This window comes from Cibotium barometz, chromosome 7 (assembly GCF_041138505.1).
Source record: "Cibotium barometz isolate CiBa-2024 chromosome 7, ASM4113850v1, whole genome shotgun sequence".
Lineage (NCBI taxonomy): Eukaryota > Viridiplantae > Streptophyta > Polypodiopsida > Cyatheales > Cibotiaceae > Cibotium > Cibotium barometz.
In genome coordinates, this window is record NC_141052.1 from 50,517,683 (window position 1) to 50,532,268 (window position 14,586).

Consider the following 14,586-nt stretch of genomic DNA (forward strand, 5'->3'; position numbering starts at 1 on the left):
ATGCCACGTGCCTCGTGAAACATCTTTGGTTGCCCATGAAGCCCATGTAGAGAGGGCTGCCCTGGTGGAAGGGGAAGAAAGAAAGAAAGAAAGAAAGATATATTAACATCTGCAAAAGGCCAAAGTGGCCTATGAGACCAAAACATAGTACACAACTGATGGTGTCTCATCAAAAGTAAGACAAAAAGGACTAAAAAAGTTCTAAAAACAGTCCTAAACAACTATGAAAGGAAAATACTCCTACTGAGGTACAACAAAAGTGTATAATATCTACAACTAACATAAGACTGGTGTAATTTGCTCATCTCAGTATCTCTCTCATGGGGTGCTGTAAGATAGAGAAACTAAAGTGGCAGGGCAGTCGTCTCTTGTGGCAGGTGATGATGGCTCTAATCCACCGGTGATGAAGCGGCCGTGGACGAGGTCCTGGTAAGTGTGGGCGTCTCACTCGACAAAGTGCTATGGCTCTGTCAAGGGTGACTCCTCCTAAAGGACGTCTATGGGACATCTGGCTCGCCGAGGGAGTAGTGGAGGTCCTAGTCGTATCTGCCGGGGTGGTCCTGGCCCTGAAAAAATCTGTCATGGCTCGTTGGCGGGGTGGGTCCTGGTGTGCTATCCTGGCTCGTAGGAGAGCCTCTCCATGGCGTCTGAGCTCCAATAAGAAAAGCCCCAAACACCTCTGACCTCAAACTCCATCACATGTCGTAATGGTCCAAAACCCTCTCGGAAGAGACACCAGTATCTCCCTCGTATCTCATAGTACACAGTCCATCGGCATATGTAGTGCTCCTTTGACTCCACTTCCTGGTGACATAGATGACAAATGCAGTCTTCTGGCTTCATCCCCTCGTATCTGCCAGTCTCTACCCTCAGCTGATGTGATGAAGTACGGATCTGTCCAATGGCACTGCGAATGCCATGTGAGAGATGGGTGTCCATGTATGTAGACCGTCTCACAAGGCCATCTCGGGAGAGATGTAGAAAATGGTCCCGATAGTGGGCCATTTTCGTGCCTAGTGGTAGGGGGGGGCTGGACCATGTCCTTTCTGCATCTAGCCTCACGATGTCCATCCTAATCACCCTATTCTACTCAGAGCGACTAAGGTCCAAGAAGGGGCAGTCCAAGCTGTAATCAAATGGAGGGAGTGCATCAATCTTTATGCCATGTAATCTCAGCCAAGTACACATCTGGGCGTACCAACATCATGTATCGTCGCCTGCTGCTAACTGCCTAGAAGAGATAAGTGCTAGGTGTGGGTATCTCTGTCTAGGGAGCTCCCATATCCTCTGCAAAAATGTCACTGACTAGAACAAAGCTTCGATAACCACTGGTGCGCCTCCTATCTCTGCTCTGACAATCTCATGAGGTACCGATGGTTTGCTCCGAATCATGCGTGCGATCATAGTCACCAATGGTTTCTCTAGTACCTGCCATCCATCATAGAAATCTCTCTCTGATCCGACCTGGTCGACAAGCATCTCCCTCCTCGTGTGGTAGAGGCTGGGTCCCCATATGGGTGAGCCATATAAGAGTGTAGGTGTGACCAATGTGTCAAACAACCAGAGTTTGGTGCACGGCTCTTGAAACTGAATGTAGGCACATTATCTCTCTAGTGCCCCTAGGGTTGCATACCCACGTGCCAATCTAGCCTTTGCTACTTGCCTCATAGAGAACTGTGGTCCGCTGAATGTGACTCCTAGGTACACATATGATCTGGTGTACTCCACTGATTCACCTCTAAAAGTGAACTGATGGTCGGATCTAGTCACCCAGGCCTGTGCGGTATTGAAGACCATAATCTTAGTCTTCCCAAGGTTCACTGTGAGGTCCCTATCTGCACAAAACGATTGCAAAGCATCCAAATGCTGTTGCAAACCCTCAGGGGAGTCTGCAATAAGTACAATGTCATCGGCATATAGCAGTATGGGTATCCAAACCCCTACCAGACTAGCTCCCTGCCCCCCCATCCTATCAATGTAGTCGGATATCTCATCAATGTAAAGTCCAAAAAGGGTGGGTGACAGTGGGCATCCCTGCTTCACCCCAATGGTGCTAGTCACTGTATCCGACATGCCTCCGGGAGTCCATACTCTGCCTATCACCGCCTCATATAATGCATAAATGCCCCACTACATCACCTCGGGAACACCAATGTCATGCAATCTCCTCATGAGTTTGGCACGTGGCACCGTGTCAAAGGCTTTGCAGAAATCCACAAAGCAGCAATATATCCTCTTCCCCCGTGCTCATCCCTCCTCAATGAGAGCCTTGAGGGTAAATATGTGATCCAAAGTCGTGAAACCTCGTCTGAAACCTGCTTGCCCACGTGCTCTGAGTCCATGTGTCTCAGCCCATCTACTCAGCTCTCGATCCAAAATAGATCCGAATATCTTGGCCAAGCAATGGCCAATCATGATGGTCCTGTAGTTCCCTAGTATCATGGGGTCACCACTCTTAAATAGAGGTACAATAGTATGTGCCGACCAACTGTATGGGAAACCTTCGCAAATGGCCCTGTTAAAACATGTGTACTAGCAATGGTGCCAATTCATCTCTGGCATGTGAAAAATGTTCTGCCACCAGACCATCCTGGTCTTAGGCTCTTCCATTACGTAGTCTGTCAATAGCATCCAAAACCATCCGAATGGTGACAAAAGTAATATGATCCGGGCGAGCTGCTGACGGATGAGGGATGGGGGGCTGCCCTCGTACTTCATATAAAGTTATTGCATATTCATGCCATGCCTCACGTGTTGTGATAGGTGTGGGTGGCTGTCGTTCATGGAACATCTTCCACGCCCTCTTGCTGTCATGCCCCAAAAATAGTTGGTATATCTCCATCTCAAGCTTGGCCAGGTAATCCCGCTTCTCTTGCGCACAAGGCGTTTAGAGAGCGTTCTAGCCTGTCTACGTGTGTGGATGCCAAGGGTGATCTCCCATTGCAAGCGGTCACAAGTCTCACGACATTCATCATCGTACCAACCATTCTGTGGGGCTGTATGGCGAGGAGGACTAGAAAGAGGGGGGGTATATGGGAAAGCATATGCTGCTGAACCATGTAATACCTCTGCCAACTCTTTCGTAAGCTCATCAAGTGGACTGCTTGGGTCAAGAGCGAACAGACCATCATATACTGCACTGCCATATACCCTAGAGGTCTCCCGAGTAAAGTGATATCTTGGGTATCTAGTATGACTAGAGGGTGGTGTGCCTCAACATATCCACAAGTCACAAAAAATGTCAAATATGCATGGTCTGCTGCTATCCCAATGGGTTTGCCCAAAATGGAGAGATCCTGTATATCATGTATCAAGGTAGGTGAGCCCATCAAATAATCCACAGTACTGGCTCCTCCCTTTTTGTTCCAGCATGTGAGAGCATCTGAACCTGGCCAACGGGATAGGCCATTATAGATAACTAGCCCATGTGCACTCCACAAAGCTAGGAAGTGTCTCCCATATTCTGTCACCTCTCCTGTGTCCTAGGCAGATCTCTGCATCCCTATCTCATCCGCTGCTAGCTCGCAGTACATGCGCTCATCCGTAGCATAGAGAGCTTATTGTTCCCGGCATGTACGTGCGTTAAAGTCCCCCATTAGTAGTACATCTCCCAAGCTCGCAAATCTCATGATGTCCTCCTACAACAGCATATATGGTGATTCTCCCAACGTAGCGTATCTGGAATGTGCCGGTGGGAAGTAGCATACTGCAATGTAAATGTCCCGAGGTCTATTTGTGCTCACTTTGATCCACATGTAGCGTGCGTCTGCACCTCTATGCATCACATGTACTGCCTCCCGTAAGTCCTCCCTTAACAGTACTGCTACCCCCCAACTTCCTCTAGTCCCCCCTGCTATGCGTGGTTGGGGTCGACATACTGATTCCCATCTATACTGTCACTAGCCTGGACATTTCCCAATATGAAAGGGGTCTGGTGGACTCCACGATGTCTAAATATTTGGAAAGTACAAGCTTTGGGAATGGGGGATTATCCAATGTCAATAGCCTGGACAGTTCCCAGTATGAAAGGGGTCTGGTGGACTCCAGGATGTCTAAATATTTGGAAAGTACAAGCTTTGGGAATGGGGGATTATCCTAGAATACAAAGGACCACACTCCTAAAATTTAGAAGAGTTGCTATTTTTGGCCCGACTCCGATGGAAATTATGTTCGCGTCATTACATCTGGAATTGAGCAGATACCAAGAGTTGGCAAAGTGCCTATGACAAAATGTCTACTCGTTGGGATATTTTTAGAGGTAAAGATTATGGGAGAACCCATCTCTTAGATTGGGACACGTGGCAAGAAAGTGGATCAAAGTGACTTGTCAGAAAGTGAATCAAAGTGAGACAAGTGGCCTCACACTTGTCACTCCAGCTATTGTGTGGCTCTCCACTTGTCATTGTAGCCATTTTAGCTCATGGGAGGCCCAAATCTATAAATTGGAGCCCTCTCTCTTCATTAATGGAGGCTCTCTTCCTGCACACTAGCCTCTACCACCGTTACAGGCTGCCCTAATGATGGCTACTCTCTTTCTCTCTCTCTTGAACGCTGCCCATGAAGAATACCGGCTGTTGGGGACTGTTTTGGAGGCTTCCATCGCGAAGAAATACTGAAGGCAAGGGTATTTAATCATATATTATGATTTCTAACCATTGTACTTGTTGTACTAGCCCTTGTACCTACTGTACCAGCCACTGTATTGGTTGTACCAATCCTTGTACTTGTTGTACCTGTTGTACCAGCCATTGTACCGGCTATACTAGCCATTGTACCTGCTGAACCAACCACTGTACCGGCTGTACCAGCCATTGCACCAATTGTACCAGCCATTGTACTTGTATCGACTGAATGGAGAGTTGTACTTGTTGTACCAGCTCTATTGCATGAAGACCCGTGGTTTTTGGGAAAGAATCAGTACCCACACGGAGGTATATGGATTATATTGTTGGCTTGATATTTCTACAACCTATGTTCCGGCTTGGTTGCCTGGTGTTGGGCTGTGTTATGGCATTTGTATATGGATAATCCGGCATCTCCCGTGGGGACACTAAGGCCCTCAAAGCTTGTACATGATATTATTCTCCTTGGGTAATAAAATACTCCAAGTGGTGTCACATGTGCAAGCTCCATTTTCAGCATTTGTGGATGTTTTGTCCAGCTTTTATGTTTTATGCAAAGTGATGATGGATATGTGTTAAGGATATGGCCATGTTTAAATGTTTTAATATGCATCGATGGTATCAACAAGTGTCAAAGGCCCTAGTCCCCCGGGCACCGCGAGTTACATATACCTAGGAACCTCCGGTAATTTACTCCCTGCACATTGGTGTGTCTCTATATACATGGCAATATCCCGGCCTTTGAAAGTGTCCTCGAAGTACCCTGCATCTACCCATAGGGCTCCATTGCAGTTCCACACCGATAACTTCAAGGTCCCATAGGCCGTGCCCCGTCAGGATGAATACTTGCTCATCTCTATATACAGTCCACTTCCCCTCCTTACGTGCTTCGAACACTCAAGGCATGTTTTCCTTCCAGTGTGCTACCTGGGCCGGCGTAAGATCCTCATCTAGATAAAATTTCCTCCCTTAAGTGTGGCCCTCTTGGCGAGAAAGGCCTTCTTCTTATCCATATCTACAAATTTCAATATCAATGCTCGTGTTCTGGTGGCATCCTTTCCCACTCTCCAGGCCTCTACTATAGGAATCTCTGTGGCTCCTATCTTTGTACTCAGTGTCTTAGCATCTTCTTGAGGAGTACCTTTCTCCCCCCACCCTGTAACCCGTACATATAGGGCTCTGGCTCGCCGTTTAGCCTCTTCTTCGAGGGTTGCATTCATCACCTCCACTTCATTGTCAGGCATTCCCTTGTGCTTTTTTACCACATCAATCCACTTAGCATTTTCTTCCACCTCCACCTTGGTGCACTATGCAACCTCGGCGAAGATTTTTAACTCCTTCTCCACCTGTATTTTTAGTTCGTTTCTTTCCTCCTGCATTTGAGGGGCTGCAGCCATGCCTTGTCCCTCATTTTGATGGTCTAACTTTTCCTTGCGTGCATTCAGCTCTGCCCTTAATTCCAAGATCATACTGTCTTTCTCTGCAACCATTGAATGCATTTCCTCTTGCAATTCTTTTCTGATTTCAGCCTGCATGAAAGTTTGTGCAACCCGCAGTTCCGCCTGTACTTGGGCTTACATCTCGCCCTTCACCTTTGCATACATGTCTGCATACATTTCAGCCAAACAGGCATGTGTTTCTTGCTGCATTTCTTGCTTAGCTTCCTCACGCAAGAGGCGTATCTCTGTGTCCTGACCAATCTGTGTATCTCATCATACATTGCTTCATCGATTCTCTTGGATGTCTTCCCCAGTCGTTTTGACCCCAGGGAGAGTGTCCATTCCCTACCTTTAAAAATAAAACTTCTTAGAAGAAGGGGACTTTACCGGTGTATGAAATGCAGCATCGGCGGCTCCTCCCAAAAACATGAATCAACCCCGGGACTTTGTGTGAGCATGGGGATAGTGCGGAACCACCCCCATGAAGGCCAGGAAGGCCCTGGCTGAACCCACCAGCCATGGAGGGGCTGTAGGACAGCCCTAGGGGCAGGCTAAGGGCAAACACTCAGGAGATACAGTCTTTGAATGGCTGTAGGGCAGGTATGGGGCAGCCCATGCAGGCTGCCCAGCCCCCAGACTGTTTGCAAAACAGTATCCAGCCCATCCTGAATCAGGCACATGATGCCCAGCCCCCTAGGGAATGATGCACAGCATTTTATGGGATTTTTTCCAGCATTTAATGCTGCATTTACAGTCGTGGGACAATTTGTGGCTGGCCGCCTTGTTTAGAACTGGCCGATTGCTATTGCTGGAGTAGTATAAAAGGGTGAGCCCACAATCCCATTAGTTCATCTCATTTCTCACCAAGGGCTCAAGCATAAAAGGGCTAGACAAGCCAAGAAGGTGCTAAGCAAAGGGGTGAAGGGCAGGGATTTTCTCAGCCAAGAAAGGTCAAGGATTTATGTATTTTCTTTTCAGATTCACATTATTCTAATGAAGCAAATACACCATTCGTGGTGGGGGCACTACAGAGGGTATTTGGGACCCAATACTGTGTCCTCTCCATCTCTCCCTCTCTCTCTCTATTTTTTGCACATCTTCATTCAGTTTGTGCGTTAATTCCATCACGAAAAGAGTGCTGATTTCTGAGCTTGTGGAGTCATTCGAATCTTTTGCCTTCTTGTTTTCACCCCCTTTAGCAGATCAGTGAGATCTGCCGAGAGGTCAAAAAACTTGTCGATGTGGGTGGAATATTCCTGGCATATACCCACAAATGATCTAATGTCATAGGACGTCTGAGGTACTTCCCAGTTGACAATCTCGGCCACTTTAGCCGGATCAAGTCGAATGCCTTCAGCACTAATTATATATCCCAAGTAATGCACCTAGAACAGATAAAATTCTGACTTCTTTTCATTGACGTAGAGCTCGTTGCTTTCCAGCAACTTAAGGACTTTCTCCACATCAATGTCGTGCTGCACAACTATAGCTGAAAATATGAGTATGTCGTCCAGAAATATGAACACACACTTTCCAATCAACTCCCGGAAAACACGCATCATCATGCGGTTAAATGTAGCTGGGGCGTTCGCCAAACCAAATGGCATGACCACAAATTCATAGTGGGCCCGTTCTGTACGGAAGGCTGTCTTGGGAATGTCCCCCTCTACAATCCGTACCTGGTGGTACCCACTCTTTAAATCCAGTTTTGAGAACACCTTTGCTCCATTCAGCCTCTCGAGAATATAGTCAATTCGAGGCATCGACAATCTGCTCTTGATAGTTAGCTTGTTGAGTGTACGATAATCGACACACAATCGGGAAGACCCATCTTTCTTCTTGACAAACAAGATCGGTGCTGCAAATGGCGACACGCTGAGGCGGATGAAGCCAGCTTGCAACAATTCTTGGAGTTGGCGGTCCAACTCCGATTCCATTGCCTTAGAAAGGCGATACGGAAACTTGCTCGGGTATTCCGAGCCTGGGAGGAGGTCAATCCTGTGATCCTCCGATCTGGATGGGGGAAGCTGGGGAGGGAGACTATCCCGAAGAAAAATCTTCTGGAACTTTTCATGGAGAACCGAGTACTTCTCGGAAGCACTAGCCACCGTCTGGGCTGTCTGGATGTAAATCATCGCACACTGTGCGCCTTTCTCCTGACTGCTCGCTTAGCCTGCAAGTGGCTTATGAGCGGAAAGTTCGAAATACCTGGCTCACACTTAATGGTCACCAGGGTGTTTGACACATTCCGATTGATCCGGAACGTGTGCTTGTCCCACTTGACATCAGGAAGAAACTTGTGAAACCACTGGATACCCAAAATTATGTCTGCTCCTACAAGAGGGGCAACCATAAAGTCACGCATAAACTATATGCCCTGAATCACTAACTTAGCACCTAGAGCTTCATACTTGACGCTCATTGTCATACATGTGCTAAAACCCTCAACCTGTTTGTCCACCGGAATCAACTCAAAACGAGCACGCCTAGCGGCCTGTTCCGTGACCACATCCTCCGTGCTGCCGCTGTCAAACAAGACAACGATTCTCTGGCCACCTATGTAGCCAAAGGACTTGAGCAATTCGTTGCGCTCATACTCCTGGTCATGGGCGCCCTTCTGCTTATCTTCGAGCTCCCGGCTAATAATTGCTCCAACTGAAGCACCGGGGTTTGAAGAACTAGGGTTAGCCGCTGGGGTCTCTGTGGGAGCTGAGCTCACCACGGAAGCTGTGGAGGCGGCGGCGACCTTTGGAGGCTTCTTCGGACAATCCCAAGAAGTACGTCCTTTTGTATGACAAAAGAAACATCTACCCTCCTCCTTGTACTGAAAAAGCTCCTCAGCACTCAACTTGCCACCTGTCTTGCTTGCCTCCGCTTTCTGGTCTGGAGTAAGCTTAGACGCATTGTTCGAGTTCTTGGAGCCAAAGGCTCTTGGGCTCTGTCCTGGGGAAGACCCCGTCTGGTTCTGGCTTTTGCCCCCCGAGGTGTTAGCCCTGGGAGAAGCCGGCTGGGAAGTCTTGGGCTTGCCACCATTGTGTTTCATTTCTGCACTTTGCGCAAGCGAGAGTGCGTCCTCAAAGGTGGCTGGCCTAAACATACGCACCTCCCATTGGATTTGCATGTCCAGGCCATACAAAAACTGCCCTTTCTTGTCCGTATCAGATAAGCCTAATTGCAGACATAAGGTCCAAATTTTATTGGCAAATTGAAGGACTGGTTGCGCGTTCTGACGCGCTCCCCTAAACTCGTCTTCGAGTCGCTCAAGGTAGTGGGGCGGTAGAAACCGCTGCTTAAGGTCGCGGACGAACTCGTCCCACACATAAGCTGCCATACCTGCTTTGGTGTGGGCATGAGCCCACTGAGTCCACCAAGGAATGGCCTCACCTTCCAAGTACCAACTGGTGGCTAAGATCACTCTGTCAGTATCTGTTTTCCTCACTGCGGCAAAGTAAGCTTCAAATTGATGTAACCATGAATAAAGAGTTGTGGGATCGAGTTTACCATTATACTTACTGAAATTCATTTTCTCGGGAAAATGATTCGAGGGCGCCGCCGGTGTCAATCTGGCGTCCAAAGCTCTGAGGTAACGCTCGTGTTCCACACGTCGCATGGCGTCGTCTTCTCGTTGTCGGATCTCCAATGCAGGCATCTGCAACTCAAGCAAGGAGCTTGGCTGCGGCTATGACACCGCGAGAGGGTCCCTGTGACGAGGATCTGGTATCTGGGATACGGAAGGAGAGGGAGGAGGAGATGGAAAACGCGACGCTGGAGAGTGGATACGCTCCTCCAGAGCCAAGATCCGTGCCTTCTGCTCATCCAACTTGGCTGTCTGGACTCTGTTCTGCGAGTGCTCGCATCATCTGCTGGAACATGTCTGTGACACTCAAGCCAGGTGCCCTAGCTGGGCTGCCTGGTGCACTCTGGTCCCATGGTTCTGGGTCTCTCTCGTCGCCGAAGCTCGCCATAGCAGAAAATGCAATTCCTTTCCGGAACGCAATCTGACCATCCACTATCTGTGTGGGAGACTTCCGGAGGCTTCTGGAGGCTAAAAACCAACCGTCCTTCGAGGGACAGGAGTCACTCCGAAAGGGGTAGTCCACCGGTGTCTAAAAACCAACCACACGAGCGAGAAAAAATTTTCTGGTTTTCTTTGTTGAATCTTTGTACTTGAAGTAGGCTCTGATACCACTGTAGTATGCGGAAGCTTCGGAGAAAGATCGGTAACTTCAAAACTCAGAATTCAGCACTCTTTTCGCGACGGCAATTAACGCACAAACTGAAAGGAGAAGTGCAGAAAATAGAGAGAGAGAGAGAGGGAGAGGTGGAGAGGACACAGTATTGGGTCCCAATTACCCTCTGTAAGGCCCCCACCACGGATGGTGTATTTGCTTTATTAGAATGATGAGAAATCTAAAAGAAAATACAGCAATCTTGGACCTTTTCTTACCCTGCCCTTGACCTGAATCCTTCACCCCTTTGCGTTAGCAAAATTCCCATAAATTCTGCGCATCTCTTCCTGGCTGGCTGAACATCAGGCGCCTGCTTCTGAAGGGCTGGGCACGTCTTTTGTCCACAATCCCACGGCTGGGCAGCCTGTATGGGCTGCCCCATACATGCCCTACAGCCATATAAAGGCTGTAAGCTCCTGGAAATAGCCTTATCTCTGCCCTAGGGCTGTCCTACAGCCCCACCATGGCTGGTGGGTTCAGCCTGGGCCTTCCTGGCTCTCATGGGGGTGGTTCTACACCATTCCCATAGCCCTATGGGCTGGCCCCTTGTCCTAACCACTATCTACTCAGTGATCTGGCATCCGGTACCATACCAGATACACAGAACCACTGACATCATTCTAGAGGGAGACTCACAGCACGGACTGGCACTGTTTCATGTGCAGGAGGACAGTGCACACCTGACCTTGGACTCATGTGCAAGACAATGCACACCTGACCTCGGACGACTGAGATGGATCCCTGGCTGACTCTGGGCTCACATGGGACCAGTTCACCATCCCAGGTCCTGCACCTTCTGTACAGAAATGTCTACGTGGCATCCAAGTGCGGGATGCACGTGACAAAAAATCTGCTTTGTGTAATGATTCAACCTCAGAGCCACCAAATGAGTAGGCCAAGTTGACATCAAGGGGGGATGATGAAAATGGTGGTGCCACATTACACAAATGTGTGTGTCAAATTTCTGTGTGTTGTCTTTGTGAGTATGTATGGGCTTTCGAAAGTCCAAGTTTGTGTTGTTTTTAGTTGTGTTGTGTGTTGTTGTGTGTTGTGAATCTATGACCTGATACTCTTTATACTCTACCTTGGGAAGTTGGAACCCATATCTGCCATGAGAAACTAGAGCCAATGTGCCTAGATTTATCCTTGACACAGTATGAGGTAATCCCTTGAGGGGGGGATTGTTGGAAATCAAGGTCTTACCTATGTGTGAAAGGCTTCTAAGCCTGGCAAGATATGTGGTAGTATATGTGTGTGTGAACATCCCTAAAGAGGGAGTGAACACTAATTTATATGTTTGTGTTGAACTACCTCTTAGAGGGGTCACCAAATAATATCTAGATATTTGTGTCATGACATAGCAGTGATGTCACAGAGGCATCCTTTGTACTTATAAAAGGTACATGTACTTCATTGGAAAAATTAACTAATACAAGTCACATCAATATCATTTTCAGTCATGTACTTCTTCTCTCTCTAGCTTGTCTTCTCTCTCTTCTCTATCCAAACACCATAGCCATGGCATACATCTTCGATCCCTCGTAGATTGTTGACTCCCTGCAAAGCCTAACCCTAAAAAACCTAAGTGCTCATTTAGTAAAAATGTCCACCCTTTTGATAAGAATGTCCACTCATATTGAAACGAGTCTGAATCAACCATCATTAACACAAATCAAAGTCCTCCTCTTTAAAACTTATTCACATGGGTGATTCTCAAGAGAATATTACCTCATAGGTGCTTTCCTGTATGTTCCTGGCCCCCAATGGCCACATCAACAGATGCTGACATTCTACCAGCCACTAAGACAAGATAAATGGTGCTAGCTTCTGTTGTATTGGAAAATCCCCCATTCTCAATAGTTTGTACTACATAGACTCATGCCAGGATCCAATGGCAACCATCCACCATGGAGCTTATATCACAAATGGTGACATAGGAGGGTGTGTCGCAATGGTACTTGAGGGAGTGGGAGGGAGGCAAACACTATTGTTGTCATCGAGACAGTTGCTATGGATGATATATATATATATATATATATATATATACATATACCTAGTTGAATCCACGAACATGCCCAAATTCACCTTTTAGGAACGTGCATGTTATATACTCATGGTAGTCAACCCACAATACTATATAACTATCAACTCCATTATGTATAGTATGGACTAGATACTACAACATCCCCACTAACGTCATCAGTGCCCAATAGTGGGTGTAGAACTCTGTATCAAGATATGCTCACACATGCACTCCACACACACAATCACACACAAGAGAGCATATATTCACACAAAGCCTTTGGTACTGAGTTTCTGTCAGACCTTCGGAGATGCAAGGCAAACTCGGCCATAATGAAGCCTAGCACTAAGGGAAGTAGCAAACAATAGAAAGAATTAGTCCAGCTAATAAGTAGTTGATAGGGCAAATGCACTGCTAAAGATAGAAAGAATAAGCACAATATCAACTGGCCGCCACTCGGACGAAAACTTCAAAATGTGAAATCTACATGTCCACTAATACGGCTAAATTATATACCTAGTTGAATCCAAGAACATGCCCAAATTCACCTTTTAGGAACGTGCATGTTATATACTCATGGTATTCAACCCACAATACTATATAACTATCAACTCCATTATGCATAGTATGGACTAGATACTACGACATCCCCACTAACGTCATCAGTGCCCAATAGTGGGTGTAAAACTCTGTATCAAGATATGCTCTCTCTCTCTCTCTCTCTCTCTCTCTCTCTCTCTCTCTCTCACACACACACACACACACATAAGAGCATATATTCACACAAAGCCCTTCGTACTGAGTTTCTGTCAAACCTCCGGAGATGAAGGGCAAACTCAGCCATAATGAAGCCTAGCACTAAGGGAAGTAGCAAATAGAAAGAATTAGTAGTTGACAGGGCCAATGCACCGCTAAAGATAGAAAGAATAAGCACAATATCAACTGGCCGCATTTGGCGAGGAACAAAGTCTTCATCAGTGGCCTTGCTCCCCAAAGAGACCAATTGCTTCTAGGTGGTACAAACTCCGTGATGGATTCCATGATGTTGGCAATATCAGAGATCTTCAAGTTGGCAAGCTGATTCTTCACCTAACTCTCACCTACTCACCTAGACACAAACAAAATTGCCCGGGACACCCGACATGCACCTAATAAGTGTCCGGGTAACTCGTACATCATTCACACTGCCACTCGGTTATGTAGGTTAATAGTGGTTGACTGAATGTATCAAAACAATTCAGCTTGCAGAGCAAATGATGAGAAAGAATCATATCCCTCACTTTCGGGGCATTTGATTGCATAACTTAATGATGAACCTAGGGACGTTTATTCGAAAACTTTGAAGCCTAACTTTCACACTAAGTCATCAACGTTACCATCATAACATCACCAGAAGTGGAATGGATTGTAAGAAGCTTGCAACACACCTGTTCAAGGATCCGAACCACTGATTCCACGTGGTCTTTGTCTACGCCAGCAAGGAGGTCTTCATGGTCGTCTCGTGGAACTGTTGCTGCAAAGCACAGGCCTGCAGGTAACCAAATTATGTTAGAACAGAAGAGGGGGATAAATGATTTTTGGAAAAAAGAATCCAAAAGCTGATGTTTCTAGAAGAACCTGCCTGCACTTCTCAAACCGTGTTTGCGGTGACCAGTTCGACGAGAATAGAGGGTTTGCAAAGGCCCTGCCGATGACAACAATCGCAGTGAGTAGTGCGTGGTGAAGGAATGCAGGAGAAAAGTTGATCTTGGAAGGTAATGGATCACGCAAGCAGAAGCAGCCATCGCTAAATTTTGAAAAACAATTAGGTAGAGTGTGTTTTTGAAAAACAATTAGGTAGTGTGTTTTTTTTTTTTGGGTAGTGAAATGTGTTTTTTTTTTTGGGGGGGGGGGGGGGGGGGGTAATGAGGCTCTTTACACACCGCCTAAAGGCCACCTAAACACGTGGCGCTGGACCAATGGGGTGCGGCGCCATGCATTGGTGCCTTACACACTGCCATGTCTCTTGGGTGCTCGTCTGCCCACTGTGGCCTCCACCTCTCCTGCCCTTGTTTCGCTAGAGCCTCGGGCAACCGAGCTTGACTGCCCAAACATGGGCGCACCTACCTCCATCCAATCGCATTGCAGTTGGTGGACCATGCCATTGATCCTTCCCGCCATTCTGCAATGATAAATCAAGGTTCTTGGTTCTGTATTTTTTCCAGCGTACTGCATTGTTTTGATTTGCATCTTCTTTTATTATTGTTAATCATCATTGAGTGCTTTGATTAGTA

The 14,586-nt window shown here is 47.1% G+C and overlaps 1 protein-coding gene and 1 pseudogene across 1 annotated transcript in view; both read right to left on the minus strand.

Moving 5' to 3' along the window:
- The window catches only part of LOC147637140 (RNA-binding S4 domain-containing protein), a 51,054-nt gene extending 36,923 nt beyond the window's left edge, over nucleotides 1-14,131 (minus strand). The window contains exons 1-2 of the mRNA XM_086800744.1: nucleotides 13,935-14,131; nucleotides 13,741-13,841 (exon numbers count right to left, since the gene is read on the minus strand). Coding sequence (XP_086656870.1) covers nucleotides 13,741-13,841; nucleotides 13,935-14,097 — 264 coding nt within the window. The 5' untranslated portion in view covers nucleotides 14,098-14,131. The remainder of the gene's footprint in view (nucleotides 1-13,740; nucleotides 13,842-13,934) is intronic.
- Nucleotides 302-2,440, minus strand: LOC147637141 (uncharacterized; annotated as a pseudogene).
- Nucleotides 14,132-14,586: the final 455 nt, after the last annotated feature.